Source organism: Abramis brama, assembly GCF_963993115.1.
Source record: "Abramis brama genome assembly, chromosome: 1".
Taxonomy (NCBI): domain Eukaryota; kingdom Metazoa; phylum Chordata; class Actinopteri; order Cypriniformes; family Leuciscidae; genus Abramis; species Abramis brama.
Window position 1 is genome coordinate 28,222,903 of NC_139963.1, and position 18,363 is coordinate 28,241,265.

An 18,363-nucleotide genomic window follows, 5' to 3' on the forward strand; every position below is an offset into this window, starting at 1 on the left:
AGAAACCGTTGCTGTACGTCAAAAGCATGACACGCACGTCTAGAACAACGGTCAGCAACCTATGGCACGCGGAGGGATAATTCCAGATGCAAATGAATTGTCGGATTTGTGCGCATGTTAAAATCTCACACTTTAATAGTATTTATAGCGCCTAACTTAGCAAAACAGACTGTGTGAATATGAGGAATGATTACCTTAAAATGCATGTCCTAATGCAAGTCCAAAGGACTTTATTTAAAATGAAATACATGCACTTCTTTAGCTATTGTCATATGGCAGTGATTCCTTGTGGCAATGCTGGCACGCATGCCATAGGTTGCCGACCCCCTCTCTAGATCTACAAAACTCACACATACTACAATACTTACACGCCTTACATGAATAAAAGGTGTTCAGTTATAACTCGGATATTATGGTTTAAATTTAAGAAATAACACATTATTTTACTTATTACTTTAAAAATGAAATGTGAAGTGGTCTATCACTTAACACATTACCACCAACACTGCATGCATATATTTGTAGTATCACCTCTGTCTCATTTATCTCTTGGTGCGTGTTGCATTCTGAATTCTGTGATCCGTCTCTCCAACGTGACTGATCTCATCTTTGGCTGCTGTCCAACCAGGACATATGTCTCCTCACATAGCACTGATATCATTTTTATAGGCCTCTCACCTCTGACAGGCTCATTTATCTCACATCCTGTTGATCGGAAACATACGGTATCAGAATATCTAAACGTGAGATTAACATTCAAAGCTTGTTTGTCTGTTTGTTTCTGCAGTATTCTGGGAATGCACATATTCGGCTGTAAGTTCAGCCTGAAGACAGAGGCTGGGGACACGGTTCCTGACCGAAAAAACTTCGACTCCCTGCTTTGGGCTATTGTCACGGTGTTTCAGGTGCGTAGCGCTCTCAAAACTCATCTTACTTATGAAAGCACTGCTGCAGGTGATGGGGAACACAGGGCAACTGGGAGCTGGGTGAAAACACAATTTAATCACACACATCTGGGTATTCTCTGCAGAGTTGAAATGTTTTTAGACTATAACATGCTATTACAAAAAACAAAAAAACATATTTATTTATTTTTGTCTTATATAATTATTTATTAATTCATTTATTTAACCAATTTTCTCCCAAGTTTAATCTAAAGTTAAACAGTATTTGATAACATTTGTGTGTGTGTGTGTCTGCAGATCCTAACTCAAGAGGACTGGAACATGGTTTTGTATAATGGCATGGCCTCTACCTCCCCCCTGGCAGCCCTGTATTTTGTCGCGCTCATGACTTTTGGGAACTACGTTCTGTTCAATCTGCTTGTGGCCATCTTAGTGGAAGGATTTCAGGCTGAGGTAAGGTACTCACCTTAGGGCATCTGGGTAATTGAGTGTTTTGGTGGATGCACAAAGCAATCCCAGATGTAACAGGTCCAATACCTTTCAGGTTTAGTTGCTGAATATGAAAATTTCACGCCCAATGAGGTTATTTGAATACGTTCTCCTGAAAAGCATCTGGTGGCTGTGATGCTTTCCTTAACAAGGTCAAATTTGTGCAGGTGTTTAGCAACAAAATGACAGCAAAAACGTGCCGTGGCTCTAATATCTTACCGCTGTCCTAGGGCATTTTTCCAAAGGCTATTGTTGTTCTTGCCGGTGAATATATTTTCAATGTGCATGCTTGTATAAATAGGGTTTCACGGGCAAGTATCCAGTCTGCAGGAGTAGGTTATCTCTCCAGGGAGCTTGTAGAATTGCGCCTCCAGGTTATGGTCTAGATCTGAGGCACAATGTGAGGGTGAATGGGGAACTAGAGCAAATGCGACTGACTTTCAGAGTGAGGGCAACGAGATGACATGTCTATTATAAAGTGCTCAAGGCTGTTTAGTTATTTTACAAGAGAAATTCTGTCCCTCACACTCGTCTTTTATTTGTCTATGGTTCACACAGCACTAGAATACCATTGTTAACCCTATTTTGCAGTGGAAAGTATGGTTATGTGAAAACCATGTTGTATAACCAACCTCACTGAAATTTCACTCAGTGAAATCTGTGCTGTATGGACTTAATCAGTATTTGCTTCATAACTCAACCTTACTTTTTTCTATTGTCGTTTTGACCTTGTGTCCCTGTTTTGTTTTGTTTTTTCTGTCTGAAACAGGGCGATGCTAACCGTTCCTACTCGGATGATGACAGATCCTCTTGTAACTTAGAGGAAACAGAGAAAAAGGACTCCCTCCAGCTGTCAGGTACTGAGCTGTGGAATAATTGAAGAAGTGTTATTAAAGCACAGCTGTGTTTTCCTGTGTGTTTCTGAACCTTCTGGGAAATACTGTGGTTTTTCATTTTGGTTAATTCTGAGCAGAAACAGTATTTTGAGGTTCAGAACTCCTTTCCAAATTATCTAAATGATAGGTTAATAACAGTCTTTTACAATTCTGGTACACTGCGCTATGGTCAGTTACATGTTAAATTAATATTCATACATTAAGCCACCAGTGTTTTGAATTCCAGTGTTTTGAAATGGTCAGACCAAGTCATTTAGTCCTGTACTGTTCAAAGGTTTGTGGTCAGTAAGATTTTTTTATAGAAATTAATTAAAGCTGCAGTCCATAACTTTTGGCGCTCTAGTGGTTAATAAACAGAACTGCATGCGTGTTGCGGAAGAACATTGTAGCTGGAACTACTTCTTCTCTGTTAATGTCTATGACGAATCACACAGGTACTGGGCAACAGTGGTACGACCCATACCAGCCTAAATTAGTCCAAATATAAACTCTTATTATAGGTGTACTGTGGTGATTCAGGATAATACAAAAACACTGTTAGGAAAATGTATTCATGATGTACTCGCTTATTATATAAATTTTGTCAATTTTGAACACAAAAAAGTTACAGACCGCAGCTTTATTTAATTAATTAATTAATTCAGCAAGGATGCATTAAATTGATCAAAAGTGACAGTAAAGACATTTATAATATTACAAAAGTTTTCTATTTCAAGTAAATGTTAATAAATAAATATTGAGCAGCACATCGGTTTTCAACATTGATAATAATTGACCATCAAATCATCATATTATAAAGATTTCTGAAGGATCATGTGACACTGAAGACTGGAGTAATGATGCTGAAAGTTTCTCATCAAAGAAATAAACTACTGTACATTTCTAAATATACTAAAATAAAAAAGAGTTATTTTAAATTGTAATAATATTTTTACAATATTACTGGTTTGCTGTATTTTTTATCAAATAAATGCAGCCTTGGTGAGCAGAATGTGAGAGAATTTTTTTTAAGTATTTTTTTGAGCATGTGTGACCCACATGAATATGCTGTAGCCGTACTTACACAATACACAATGTAATATCTGAGTCTCTAAATTTTAGTTGCTTAAAACTTAGACTAGGACACAATTTCAGGCCAGGAAATCTCACTCTCCTCCAGGCCATCCCATACACCCACAACAAATTTTGAAACCTCAGACAACCATATTTTTTGTATGGCTATCTCATAAAAAAGGTCTAAATCAGAGGTCGGCAACCCTCTCTTTCGAACTTTTCACGAATGAATGGCTATCCGATCAGAGAAAACAGATGAAGTGACTAGCTATGCATGAACAGAGTTTCCACATGCATCACAGTCATTTTGATGTGTGTGGAATGTTTAATAGGACTGAATATACTTGGTTGAATGTCTCTGAAATTTATAGCATTGACTATGTACAGCGGAACAAGCTGTAAGCTGTCAGTCAGTAACTTGTGTGTGCGTGATGCCCACTAATGGTTTATCAAGAGGTTTATCAGAGCTGTGTGCTTTCATTGACTTGCGCAGTTTAATTCTCACACTTTAATAGTATCGTTATAATAGTATAGTATTAATAACTCGTACCTTAATAAAACAAGCTGTGTTACTATAAGAAATGATTACCTCAAAATGTAGATCTGTATAAATGAGGTACTTTTTCTGAATGAAACACACAGGTTCCACCTCTCTCTCTCTCACATGCCATAGGTTGCCGAACCCTGGTCTGAATCCCTAGGTTGGGTCTGTGCAAAATTATTAAATATTCTCTGAACTGCACATTCCATATTCTCTCCCTATGCTATTCTTGTATCTGTCACTTCTTCTCTAGCAAGTCTACTGAACAGAACAGAACCTTGTTGCAAAACAACCATCTCATTGTAATTTGTTTGCACAAATCTATATTCATCAAAGTATTACCCTAGCACAATGTGTTGATGCTGTTTTTCATCTTAGAATGATTTAAATACCCAAGATTTAACAAAACTATATTTCATACAAATATAACAAATTTTCTAATTTTACTAGATTATTGTGCATTAATATGACTCATATTTTTGTGCTGTTTTCTGCCCTAGCTCCCTCCCTACCTATGCTATACCATGTCTGCTATATTAATATTGTAACTTTACAATAGATAGATAACATTTATGTCCTTTAGCAAACAGTATTTTGACAGACGGTAGTAATGCGTTGCTGCCCAAATGCTAACAATTGCTAGCTTCCTATAGATTTGGCCGCATTTCCTCTTCATCCTCAACTCCCTCGCATTGATTACTCTATTGGAAACTGTTTGGCAGAGGCGCTGAGCGGACGTGAACCGAATCTTACCGTTGCCAGTCAAGATTAACAGTGTCGCCTGGCATGAGAGGAGGGTTTAGAGATACTAGAAATCACAGAAGCTTGAAACTTTAATAGGCTTGGTGGAATATACTTCTTAATTTCGCACCACAAACACAAAACAAATTGTTTTTCAACTTATTGTGCCTTGCAATAAGTTAGCTAGTGTTTCCTTCTGATGTTTTCGTGATCTAATCAGTCTTGGCATGTTTGTTTATGCAGATCCCAAGATTTCCACTTTGACCCCTAATGGGCATCTGGATTTGGCACCTGCACCCAACGCCAGAGGCTTGTACCCATCTGAAAGGCAGAGCTTTTCCTTGGGTTCCCGCAAGAGCAGCGTGAGCTCTCTGGGCAGGGCTAGCCTGGAGCAGACGACGCTGGTGAGCCATTGTGCATGCTGCAGTCAACCTGCCATTCATTACAGGGTCTAACTCACCGAGAGGGCACAAACGCTATATCATACCACTCCAGCAATCCAAAACCCCTTTAAAAGCACAAAGAACACAATAATTATCCATCGGCTCTGCATGTATTAGCATTTAGCAAACCATTAATAAGACACTTACTCAGCACTTAGAGTGCCGTCTCTACTTGTCTAGCTTGCATTATATTAGCATACACACAGAGGGTCGTTGAGCGGGCACTCGAAGAGCTGAGAGCAACTTGTAAACTGCATAATTATTTTTACAATGGCTTAAATAATAACAGCCCTTGTGAGGAGGTTGGCTTTTTATAAGGGCTCTAGATGGTGGGGAATTAGCTAAGAATGAGTTGAAAGCATGGTTTGTTTGCATGCGCTGTCTGTTGTTTTAGCCAGATACCCCAGGAATTATGATTCCCCAGGAATTATGTACCAGGTTACATCCAAAACTTTAGTGTATCACATGAGACTATTTTGGTGCTAGGTTGTGGAGGATGCAGTAGACTACCACGATCAGATAAACTTAAATTTACTATACAGCATCAGCCTACCACTGCAATCCAAACACCAGGGGCCTCATGTATAAAACACTCAGTAGATTTCATCCTAAAACTTTTCAGATTTATAAAACCATGCGTACTTCAGAACCTGCGCAAAATTCCCGTTATAAAACCTAGTCAGCGGAAGATTGTGCATACATGCATCTCCTCCCCGAAATAACCGTATATGGAGCTTACAACACCTAGTTAGGAAACATTAGGAAAATATTACATTACATTGCTAAAAATAATTTAGTAGTTGTGATTCGTGTTTTAAAATAAATATATAAATAAGAAAAATTGAGAGAAAAAAATACATTTCAGAGAAGAGTTCTCAATCTCAATATTTTCCACTGGCCAAATTGTATTTTTTATTTGCTTTACACAAATCATATGTATGCAATTTTGCCTATAAGGTAAACATATATTTTAGGATGTTTATATATTTTTTAATGGAAACAGATAGGCCAGTGTATTTTGCAGTGTAAATAATTGTCTGACTCAGAACCTCACTGGCAAAACATTTAAAAAAATAAAACATGCATATCTTACCATTTCCATCAAATTCTATCCTTCAAATACAATGGTATTTTTCATAATATTGGGAAGACCATGAAAATGGCTATCATTAGGCTACTCTCTGTGCACAACACCAACAATGTGATTTTTCACTGATGAAAACGAGACGATAACTAAATAAAAAACATGAATGACAAAAACTATGATGAAAAATCTGTTGACATTTTTGTCAACAAATAAATTATGGTTAAGTCTTGACGATGCGAAAGAGAGCTCAATTCAGTCCGATTTTCTGTTGCCACACAGAGAGTCGCCTCTCAGACATCAGCTCACGAGTCCGGAATTGAGCTCTTTCGCCTCTTTTCACGCTTGAATGGACAAATACACAAAATTACTTCAAAATATCAGTTTTGGGGAATATTCCCGTAAATACAATCAGTTATGTCTTTATATCGGGTGTGTATCAGTCTATTGGATCCCTGCATTCAGCCTTAAGTGACAGCAGTCTAATTAACATGCTGCCGTCCATCATTAATACAATCAAACAACAAAAGAAAAAGAGAAAAATTACTCAATATTCTTGACTGAATAACTTCAATAGCTTTAATAATGATCTATATTTAATTTATACAAATAAATATGTCTGCTTGAAAGAATGAAGAATGCTATATGCAAGTTATTATAAAGAATGCATATATCATTCATTAAAAAAATACCATGTTCTTGTTTCTTTATGAGAAGTGGCTTTATTTAATTTTAAGATAAAGACATTTTATGTCACAGCAGTTAAATCTGTGTCTGTATTGCATGTTTAAACCTTAATATCGTTCATATTAACAGGTTAATAGAGTTTTCTCCAGGAGTATATCATAAGTTTGGAAACTTTAGAGAAATGCTTAATTGATGCATTACAATTTAACTAAAACCCATTAGATTCTAGTTGACAATCTTCTGTAGATATAGTCGACTAAAATCTTATGATATTTAGTCAACTAAAACTAAAACAATTCAGATGACTAAAATTTGACTAAAACTAAATTGCATTTTAATCAATAAGGCTATGACTAAAACTAAATCAAAATTTGCTGTCAAAATTAACACTGCATCAACAGCACACCTGCGTGCAGTAGAGCTTGTACAGTACTGTCTCATCGAACTTATCCAAACCGGCCAATGGACCGATCACCGTGTGAGACCTTCGGTGTCTGTCATTATACCATGTGTGTTGCTAAGCCATCTGCTTAGACAGAGTCAAGTGTGCATCATTGATCATTATTTGCGCAAAAAAAATATTTTCTCAGAATACGAGTTCTGCTATTTAAAACACAATTTAAAGCAGAATTATCATGCGCCAAGTAATCCTCGCTGTAGTTAAAACATTAAAACACAGCATGCCACAGGAAAAGTGTTAAAAGCAGCGCATCCGCTACAAATATTTATGTTCAAATTTATATAAAAAAAATTGTAACCTCTGGATAATGATTTCATGAAAATTCAGTGCTAAACTCCATTAATTAGAGTGGCGTATTTAATCTAAATGTGTATATCAAATGTAAAACAGAGTTTAAATCATTCTGTTTACTTCATAACTTCGCTAAAAGAGTAAAAGTAAAAGAGTAAAAGAGTTTGTACGCATGGTCTAGTGAACGTACGGTGAGCACATATTGTTTTTTTATAAATCCCAATATGTGTGTGTGGAAAATTGCGTACGCACATTTCTATGCTTATATTGCGCATACACAACATTTATACATCAGGCCCATGGACATGAACCCGTCTCTTTAAAACAGCGCACTTGACTTAATGGCATGTTTACCATTTTCTTCCTGTGGGCAGTAATAGCACACATTAATTATGCCAGACAAATAACATTGAGTTTTGTGATTAATACTAAAATCTATAACAATGTTAATATAATTTAGAATATTTTCTTCGGGACAATCTACACACCTATGGACAAGTCAATCGGATTTCAGAATGGTTTGATAAGTGTTGCAGCATCCACAGCTAGTTCCAGCTTGTCTCACCACCATTCACACTAGAGGAGCGTCGGTGATGAGTAGCCTATACTCTCTGAATTGTCTATGACCTGGGTTTTTCTAAAGCAAATTAGTCATTTGAAAAAATGTTTTAAAGTTTTCTATTTCAAATAAATGCTGTTCTTTTAAACTTTCTATTCATCAAAGGATCATGAAAAAAAAGTTTTGCCGTTTCCATTGATAATAATAATAATAAATGTTTATGATTTCTGAAGGATCATGTGACACTGAAGACTTGTGTAAGGGTGCTGAAAATTCAAATTTGCCATCACAGGAATAAATTTAATTTAATAATAAATAAAAAAAATGTAAAAAATATTTTCACACTTGTAATAATATATCTGTCACCATTATGTTCAGTGTGTTTAGTTTTCATGGACTTTTAGTTTTATCCTCATTCATCTCATGTGTTCCTTTGTTCAGTTCCCGCCTCTCCTTGGTCGTCATGGTTTCTGTCATTATGAGTTCATGTGTATCAGCTGTGTATCGTTTATTACCTCGTTTGGATTCACTACTTAAGTTTCCCCTTTACCGTCATTCAGTGTCCAGTCATGTCTATGTTAAGTGTGTGTTGCATCCTGTTTGCCTGTCAGTTGGATTATTGTTATTAAAACTTCGTGTTGGAACTCTATCTTCGTCTTCGTCTGCCTTCCTGCAACCACCCATGACAGATGACAGGACCTCCAAAATGGATTTAAGAGCTCAACTTATTTCGGTTGCTCAGGAGAGCACAGATTTTCTGACCTTTGCTACTAACTTCTGTCGTCTTGCATTCACCAGCCCTGTCAGCGACGAAACCCTGAGGAACCTGTTCTGAAAGTTGACCTCCCAGACACCTCTGGGCTTAACTGGAGGGAAACAGTCATTAAGTGTCTGGAGAGTGTCCGGCCCCAGTCCAGAGCACAGCCAGACCCAGAGCCCAACTCTCCACCCTCGACCCCAGAGTATTCGTGTAAGCCACCCGCAGGAGGAGACTACCTCCAGACACGATGTGTCAGCAAGAGCCCGAGGAGAAGATGACGATCCGGGGAGTCCCTGTAACGTCGAGCCGCAGGTCGTGAATCCACCTGTAGCGCCCGTGCGAGAGAGTCCTGCGTCTCCGCCTCTGCCTCTGTTCTCTTCGCTCCATCTCGGCCTGTCGACCTGTTGGCTCTGTCCTGGCTCCTCCCACCTTCCGCTCCACCGGAGACCCTCTGCCTTGCGGTTTCACCAAGTTCCCTCGTCCCACCAGCTCCCCCTTGGTCAGTCATCACTCTCCTTCCGTTACGGACTTGTGGGCCATCCTCTGTGCTCCGTCCCTCCACCCCTACGGCTGCAGCTGGTTCCTCCTTCCCTTCGGCGTCGCCTCTGTTCTCCGTCACAACGGCTCAACCTCAGCCCTCGGGTACTCTGGCTTCGCCTTCGACATTCGTCGCAGAGGCATCGCCTTGGTCTCCAGTGCCAGCGATGTCACTTGTTTCCACCGACTCTCCGTCTGCACCTATGGATCCTTCGTCCTCGTCTCCAGCTGTCGTCAGTCACTTCACCACATTGGCTCCTCCCTCCCTCGAGTCCACCGTGGGCTGTCGGCACTGGTGAGCTCTGGGTCTGCACCACCAGGCACTCAACATCTTCGCCGCAGGGTGTTCGTCGTCATCCACCTACCACCATTCCTTCGCCATCTCCTTGTCCACCTCCAAAACCCCCTCCACCCCTCCTTCTGCTCTTTCTTCAATTACGGCACAAGGTGCGCCTTGCCGGAGGGGGGTGTACTGTCACTATTATGTTCAGTGTGTTTAGTTTTCATGGACTTTTAGTTTATCCTCATTCATCTCATGTGTTCCTTTGTTCAGTTCCCTCCTCTCCTTGGTTGTCATGGTTTCTGTCATTATGAGTTCAGCTCATGTTTCAGCTGTGTATTGTTTATTACTTCATTTGTATTCACTAATTAAGTTTCCCCTTCACCGTCATTCAGTGTCCGGTAAGTGTGTGTGTTGCATCCTGTTTGCGAGTTGGATTGTTGTTATTAAAACTTTGTGTTGGAACTTAGAGTAGTTTTTTGAAAGCGTGAGCTTTGCATAAATCATGGTGTGGGGGGGGGTTCATATATTGACTATGAACTTGTGTTCTATGTGTCTTAGTGTCCGGGGCGAGGCTCTCTGTACCACAATTGGGGACGGCCTGCACGACCCGGTATATGGAGTCGCAGGTCAAGTTGGAACAGCTTGGGTCGATCCTCTAGATGCCTGGGGATGGGGGGTGGAGGTAGTTTACGGGTTCGTAGCCCTCACTCTCGTCCTGCTGAGCAGGAGTCCCTGCTGTCTCCTCCGCCCCCTCCTCTGCATCCGCCTCTACTGTCTAGACACTTCGTCCCGCGCAGAGAACGACGGGCTCTCTCTTTAGAGCTTCCGGAGCTGCTGCAGGTACCCGGACCTGCCCTGCCTCCTCTGCACCCCCGGCAACGCAAGAAGAGCTTCTCTGGGGGTCTGGGAAGCGTTGGAGAGCACCAGGACTGTAATGGAAAGACACCATCAGTCCAACCACAAATCATCAATGAAGTCTACCCTCAGGTCAATACACGCAAGGATAGGGAGGATCTGGACGATGAGCTGGATTATGTAAGTGCCCAATAAACCTACTAATGGTTTTAAGGGATAGTTCATCTATAAATAAAAAGTGTCATTATGTTCCAAACCCATTTGAATTTGGTGGACCACAAAAGGAGAAATTAAGTTGAACGTCCTGGGTGCTCTTATCCTTGCAGTGAAAGTGAATGGGGACGGATGCTGCCAATGTAATATTCCAAGTCTTCTGAATCCATATGAGAGTTTGGGTGAGAATAGCAAGTTAATGTTGATCTGTATTCTGAGCAAAGCTAATTTATACTACTGTTTGTATAGTAATTAATATTTTTATTCAGCAAGGATGCATTAATTTGATCAAAAGAGACCGTAAACACATTTATATTGTTCCAAAAGATTTCTATATCAAATAAATGATGTTCTTTTCAAACTTTATATTTATTAAAGAGTCCTGAAAAAATGCTTCACGGTTTCCACAAAAATAGTAAGCTGCACAACTTTTTTCAACATTGATAATACTAATAATAATTTTATTTATAAAGCACCTTTCCCAAGCTCAAGGTCACTGTACAAGAAGATAACAAAATCACAGCATCAAGCATTAGTATGCATCACATAGTACATATACATATACAAATCTACAGAAACAAAACAGCAGGACACTAAACAGGGGAGGGTTGTAAATACTGTGAGAAAAGAGAGGTTTTTAGTTGAGATTTGAATGAGAATACAGCAGAAAAGTCACGAAGAGTCAGAGGAAGAGAATCCCAGAGTTTCGGAGCCACAGCACTGAATGATTTACCACCCATCGCTGAAAGATGAAAACGAGGTACAGTAAGCAGTTTTAAGTCAGATGACCGGAGAGAGCAAGGAGGTGAATAATAGTGCAGAAGTTCAGATAAATAGTTGGGAGCAAGTCCATGAAGACATTTAAAAGTTAACATGAGAAGTTTATACTAAATGCGAACAGGAACAGCCAGGTAAACAATGTAGATTATAGAGCAAAGGGGTAATGTGATCAGATTTATTGATGTGATTGATGACTCTGACAGCAGAATTCTGAACATATTGCAGTCTAGTGATTGCTTTAGCAGGCAGCCCAATAAGAAGCGAGTTACAGTAATCGAGACGAGAGGTTATCAAAGCACGAATTAGAGTTCCAGTATCTTAAGTGCTGAGAGCAAGTAACAGTCCGGCAATATTGCGAAGGTGGTAGAATGCAGTCTTGGTAATAGAACTTATATGAGATTGAAATGTAAGCGACGAATCAGATGTTACACCCAGATTTTTAACAATATGAGACAGTAATAAAGAAATGTTTCTTGATTAACTAGATCAGCATATTAGGCCCTGTTTACACCTGGTATTAAGATGTGTTTTGCCTGATCGGATCACAAGTAGATGAGGGAGATGCATTCTCGTTCACACCTGGTGTTTTAATCTGTCTCTTTTGTCCTTTTTTAACCACTTTTGTTTGGATTTATTTAAGAGGAGGGTCTATGGGTGGGTAAATGTATGGGCTTTTTCAGATATTTTGATCTAATGTATAGATCGCTTCCGATAATGAAACTTGCTTCCCATAATGTTTACGCATATAGGTGTTTTTTTTTGGCTGTTTGAATGCATTCAACCACATGAGCATTTACACTATGAATGGAATCTGGTCGAATGCGTTTTCAACTACCTCTGGAAGTGGTTGAAAATGGGCAAGCTCATTACATTTTAGACCCGTTTAATGCCGTCCACTTGTAATCTGATCGACCAAAGCGCATCTTAATACCAGGTGTAAACAGGGCCTTAGAATGATTTCTGAAGGGTCATGTGACACTATAGACTGGAGTAATTTCTGCTAAAAATGCAGCTTTGCAATCACAGAAATAAACTTTTGAACAGTAGTGTATTGTTTCAAAAGACTGGAATTATGCTACTTTTATTTTTTTTATTTTGTTTGTCATTTATGGAGCTCAAGAAGTTGGTGTTCCATGGAACAAAGAGATTTGATGAAAATGAGAGTTGTCTTTTAAACTGTAATTTTGGATTATCTGAGAATTCTGGAGAGGAGTTAGTATTGTCCCTGTAAAAAGAAAAGAAAAAGCTTCTGCACACATAAATAAGCAGAGCCAATTGTCCATACAATCAACTACACATTGAAAATCGCCCAATTATTATCTGTTGAGGAGGAAAGCTAACAGATGGCTGTAGGATTTTAGATTTTAATTTACAGCCAGACTCTCTTGTTTTGTAAGCAATTAAGAGTAACATGGCAGCTCCAAGGGGACATAAAACATTGGAAAGCTCCGTTTCATAACTGCTTCAACTAACTAATGCGTTTCCAAGAAAGTTCTCCCACCCTGGATCCTGCAGAATTAATCTCAGTCCTCATCTTTGCCAACAAATTTTCAACTAAATGCTTTTTCTGTCGGCAGAGTTTATGTTTCCGGATCCAGAAGATGATGGAGGTGTACAGACCAGACTGGTGTGAGACCAGAGACGACTGGTCCGTCTTCCTCTTCTCTCCTCAAAACAAGTCAGTCCTTTCACTGTCTACCCTCTTTCAATACATAATAGCCATGAACACTCTTCTTAAGAGCTGTCAGTAGCTGTTTCACCTACTGACCTTATTCACAAACAATTTATGTAGGTAGTTTTACATGTTCCTGTATGTGGTAATCATGAAATGCAAAGAGTTCTCAGTTAATTTTCAATGAAAAATAAACCGATAAACGGACACATAGTTTTGCTTTTTTAGCTGCCATGTGATTGACCCATCAGGTGATTGTGGTGTTGTTTTTATTATATTTGGCATTTAACTTTTATGTGGTCAAAAATACTGCAGCAAAACTTGTCATTAATAGTAAATAAATGCCATTGTATAAATGTGAGGGAACTGTTTCTGTGTTGATGAAAAGCTTATAAAAAAATGAAATGATAAAAATGTCCAATAAAAATAAATAAATAATTTTAAAATAAAAACAATCAAATAAAACACTTACTATAAAAATATATTATTGGCTTACATTATTTACCTGCATATGTTGTGTGCCATTAACTAACATCAAAGCAAATTTGTTTTTAAATTAGTGAAAAAATAGCAAAATCTCACCGGTCAAATAAATACATATTTTAGGTCAAAGGGGTTTGGCTGACAAAAAAAGTTATAAGGATACTTGGCTTACAGTAATGTTGTTGCACTTGTGCTAGCCTCATCATAAGCAAAACCGTTGGCAATCGCATACCTTCGTGCCCTCTTATACTTTAAACAAGAGTCAAATGTTGTCAGTCTAAGCAAAATTTGAAAATGCAGCTCGATGCTGTCTTTCATGGAGCCTGACCTCATTATAACACAAAACAGATGAGAAGTTGCTCCACGCCCAAGAACAGGTTGAAATTAAGCAGATAAAAGGAAGCTTGTGTCACAGGTTGTTTCCTATAGTGCCACTGATTTGATCTCTTTAAGTAATACAGAGGGAAAGATGCCTGCACACCTCTTCTTCTCTCCTGACGGTAACTCGGCCAGCAGTTATTCTGCAATTCTTGCCTGATCAATAGCACTGATGGGCTGCCAGCTCTTTAGAGGGTGGCTTGATTAGGATATTGATTGGTGTCAGAGAGATAGGAGCCGATTATTCCCACCCTCTTCCTGTCAGTCTGTTTTCTCCAAACCGTCTAGTCTTTGAATGTCCATCTAAAGTTTGTTCTGCAATGGAAAAATTTAGATATTTGACTGTTCCAACACCTAGTGAGCTGCAATGAGTACATTTTGGCGAGCTCCATGAAAAAATAAATCCAAGATGGCAGATGAAGTAAGAATCATATTACACTACTGTACCATTCAAAAGTTTGGGGTCAGTAAGATTTTATTTTATTATTATTATTAATCATTTTTGTTGTTGTTTTTTAAGAAATGTATATTTTTATTCAGCAAGAATTATTTATAAGTTACAATTAACTTTATTAACAGAAGAATTTTATGGCAAACCAATGTTTTCAAAGTTATACGTTAGGGGGGCGCAATTGTGCATAATATAAAAAAGTACAGAATCTCCAGATCAAAACACAGCCGAAGACAAGCAATAGAAGCATTGCTTATGCACATGTAAAATAAAGCGATTATCAAACATAAACAGCATTTAAATAAAAACTGAATAACGTTACCAAATTAAATGTCGACCCAGGATGATGTGTAGGACTGTGAAGCTTTGGGGGTTTTGATGCACTCGATCTACTCCATCTATGTTGTGATCATCGTTCTGAATCCAATCCAGACATAGTCTTTGACAAAAACGTGATTTTTCTCAGCTTTTTGTTCAAAATGTTTCTTTTTTTATGGAACTTGCATACATTCAAGTGTTGATAAAAAAAAGAAAAGAAAAAAGAATACATGAAGCTAGAATAAAATGTTTGCTTTTTTTCTAAGCAGAGGCTCTGTTCTTTCGATATATTGCATGTTCAGATATTGATAAAACAAAATATAATATTTGAAAATGATTTTTTTTTAAATGCTTACAGTGGCTGGTAACTTTTTTTTTTACAAAAATGCAAAAATGCATTTACAAAAAAGTCATTCATATTGTTACAAAATATTTCAATTTCAAAGGCTGTTCTTCAAAAATTTCTGTCCCTCAAAGAATCTAGAAAAAACACTATCACAGATTCCACAATTTAATTTTTTTTTCTGTGATAATAAGAAGTTTCTTGAGCAGCAAATCAACATCATAGAATAATTTCTGAAAGATAATGAGACACTGGAGAAAATTCAGCTTTGCCAACACAGTTAAAAATTATTATTATTATTATTTTTTTAATTATAATATTTCACAATAAAAAATAATCAAGACTTTTGAAAAGTAGTTTATTATATTTTATATTATAATATATTATGTTATATTTATATATTGGTTTATATGAAATATTCCAAGGCTGGTCTTTCATTCAGTATTGACATACTGAATTAAATTTTCCAGTGTGTGCTGTCTATCAGGGGTGTGACGAGACACTTATCTCTCTTCAGACCTTACTGTACATTAATTATGAGCATCCAGAACTTCTGATTGATGCTGTGTGTGACCTCCTAATTGAACTCCTTTCCACAAATTGAACATAGAAATAAAAAGTATAAACAACAAAAACTAACAAAAGTTTTTTCTTAGTCTTAAGCGCAAACGATAAGTGCAACCATAATCAAAATACTCTCAATTTTCAAAGTGCAAACAGAGACCAGAGCCACAACTACACAGTCCAGAGATAGGTTTGAAATTGGGAGTCAGACTATTGTATCTTACCTAATTTGCATGCATCAGGGAGCTCGTGTTTTACTTTCACTTTCACTTTCGGATTCGCGATTGCATGTACTCTGTGTGTGTATAGGGAGCGACGGTGCTGAGCATTCCAGCATGCAAGATAAGACATTTATCAGATGTTAAGGCTCTATTGCGCAACGAATCATCCGCCATTGTGACGCGATCAGTGAACTGTGATTCCTGCTGCACTGTGTGCGACAGCAACTTGTGTTGTATGAGCAGAGCAGACGTTTACAACATTTTACAATGGTTTTTATTTTTTTATTTTGGGTTAAAAAATTTAAAAAATTGGTTTACGTTGGGCACCGTAAACCCTCACGCTCCGTCATGGCTCAACGAGAAATCTTGTCACATTTTAGTCTCGCGAGATCCCGTCACACCCCAACTGTCTATATTTGTGCTTATTAGAGTATTGTGCTGTTAGCTTACCAACACATAGTCATCAAACTTTATTGAAATCAATTGCAAGTCTATTCACGCTTGCAGATTCTAAACAGCTTGCTTGTGAGGTTCCGTTATTGTTTGGCTGGCTGCAGGCAGTAGACACTAGACAGCTCACTAGGTTTTGGAACAAAGTTGGTTTGACTCTGTATATCTCTTTTCCTTACTTCCTGCTTACTCTTCAGGTTCAGGTTGTTGTGCCAGTCCATCATAGCCCATAAGCTGTTTGACTATGTGGTGCTGGCCTTCATCTTCTCAAACTGCATCACTGTGGCTCTAGAGAGACCCAAGATTCTTCAGGGTAGCCTGGTAAGACTGAGGCCATAGACCTTTCATTCAGTTGTTTAACGTATTGTTTTAGTTATTAATGATTTTCGTTTGACCACAAGCAATTATTCTCACAGCATTGGCAGCATTCCAGCTTTTCTCTCTTCTCTTTCCTTTAAAATTCTCTTTTTTCTCTCTCTTTCTCTTTCTTTCTCTCTCCCTTCTCCTCCTCTTTCTGCAGGAGAGGCTTTTCCTTACCGTGTCCAATTACATTTTCACAGCCATATTTGTGGGGGAGATGACTCTCAAGGTAAATATTTACATTCACTGCATGATATGTTGTGTTGATATTTAGAATTATTTATTTTTTTTCACCCTGTATGCACTGCCATACCTCTGATCTATGGTGACAAATATAGTGATCAATAATTTCACAGCAGTTGCAGATACTGTGACTATATCTACTATTATTTCTATCTGCTAATAATTAACACTCTTTTTCCTTTTTTCATGTGTGTTTTAAAGGTTTGAATTCTGCTGGAGTACAATTACTTTTCATTTAGTTATGCATATAACATTCAGTGAGGTCCAAAAGGCCAAAATTACACACATGTTAAGGACTGTCATTTGAATGAGTAATTAGCCAAATATATTCCAGAAGATGAAACCATGTGTGTGTGTGTATCTCTAATCCATCTAACATTTCCTCATTTTCCTTTCGCTCTATCTCTCTTTCTCACTAGTTTTCACTCATGCTTTCTCATCTGGACCTCTTGAGAGTGGGGTATTACGTTTGCTAGCCCTCTCATTACAAGCAATTAAGCAATGATAATAATTCGAGCCAGTTTCCTCTTTCAGATGCAGTCAATCTCATAGCCTGGCCCATCTATTCAGCTGCAAGCACTTGGCACTTGTAGGTCATCAGTTATGTAACTTAATCAATTATTAAGAAATGGAACAAACAAGAGATAGACCTGTCAAAAGTGACACTGCATTTTCTTAGTCCCAGACCGTTGTGCGTAAGTGAATCTGTATGAATATTTTATTTATTTTATTTTATCCAAACTGCTTGTCCTATGTTGGGTTGTGAGTGTGTGTGTGTATATATATATATATATATATATATATATATATATATATATATATATATATATATAGCCTCATAGCATAATTGCCTAAGTCATATTTAAAAAAAAAAATGACTTAGGCAATTATGCTATGAGGTATATATATATCCCTGAAATTTTTTTATCAATTTATGTGTATATATATGAGGGGGGAAAACTCACAACTTAACATAATAGGACAAGCAGTTTGGATAAAATAAATACATTAAAATAAAATAAAAATTCTGATTTTATTTTATTTTTTCTGCACAATAATTATACAAGAATTACATTTCTTTAGATGTTTTAGATAGCATTTCATACTGTTGTCAACGTTTGAAATGTCATGTCAACTAGCCATACGCAGTCAATGTTTAAGATGATCCTTTACTGTGGACATTTTTAAAAGCGTTGGTGCAGTGGGAGACACAAGTCAAACAATGATTCCACCTTTCTCTCAGGGACCAGAAAGTCAACAATTACAGTTCATCCTTTGGGAGGCAGATTCTGCAAGCTACGGC

The 18,363-nt window shown here is 37.8% G+C and overlaps 1 protein-coding gene across 1 annotated transcript in view; it reads left to right on the plus strand.

Moving 5' to 3' along the window:
• The window catches only part of cacna1ia (calcium voltage-gated channel subunit alpha1 Ia), a 125,717-nt gene that overhangs the window by 48,129 nt on the left and 59,225 nt on the right, over window positions 1-18,363 (plus strand). The window contains exons 11-18 of the mRNA XM_084117691.1: window positions 788-905; window positions 1,203-1,358; window positions 2,164-2,251; window positions 4,869-5,029; window positions 10,288-10,764; window positions 13,155-13,255; window positions 16,655-16,778; window positions 16,978-17,046. Coding sequence (XP_083973817.1) covers window positions 788-905; window positions 1,203-1,358; window positions 2,164-2,251; window positions 4,869-5,029; window positions 10,288-10,764; window positions 13,155-13,255; window positions 16,655-16,778; window positions 16,978-17,046 — 1,294 coding nt within the window. The remainder of the gene's footprint in view (window positions 1-787; window positions 906-1,202; window positions 1,359-2,163; window positions 2,252-4,868; window positions 5,030-10,287; window positions 10,765-13,154; window positions 13,256-16,654; window positions 16,779-16,977; window positions 17,047-18,363) is intronic.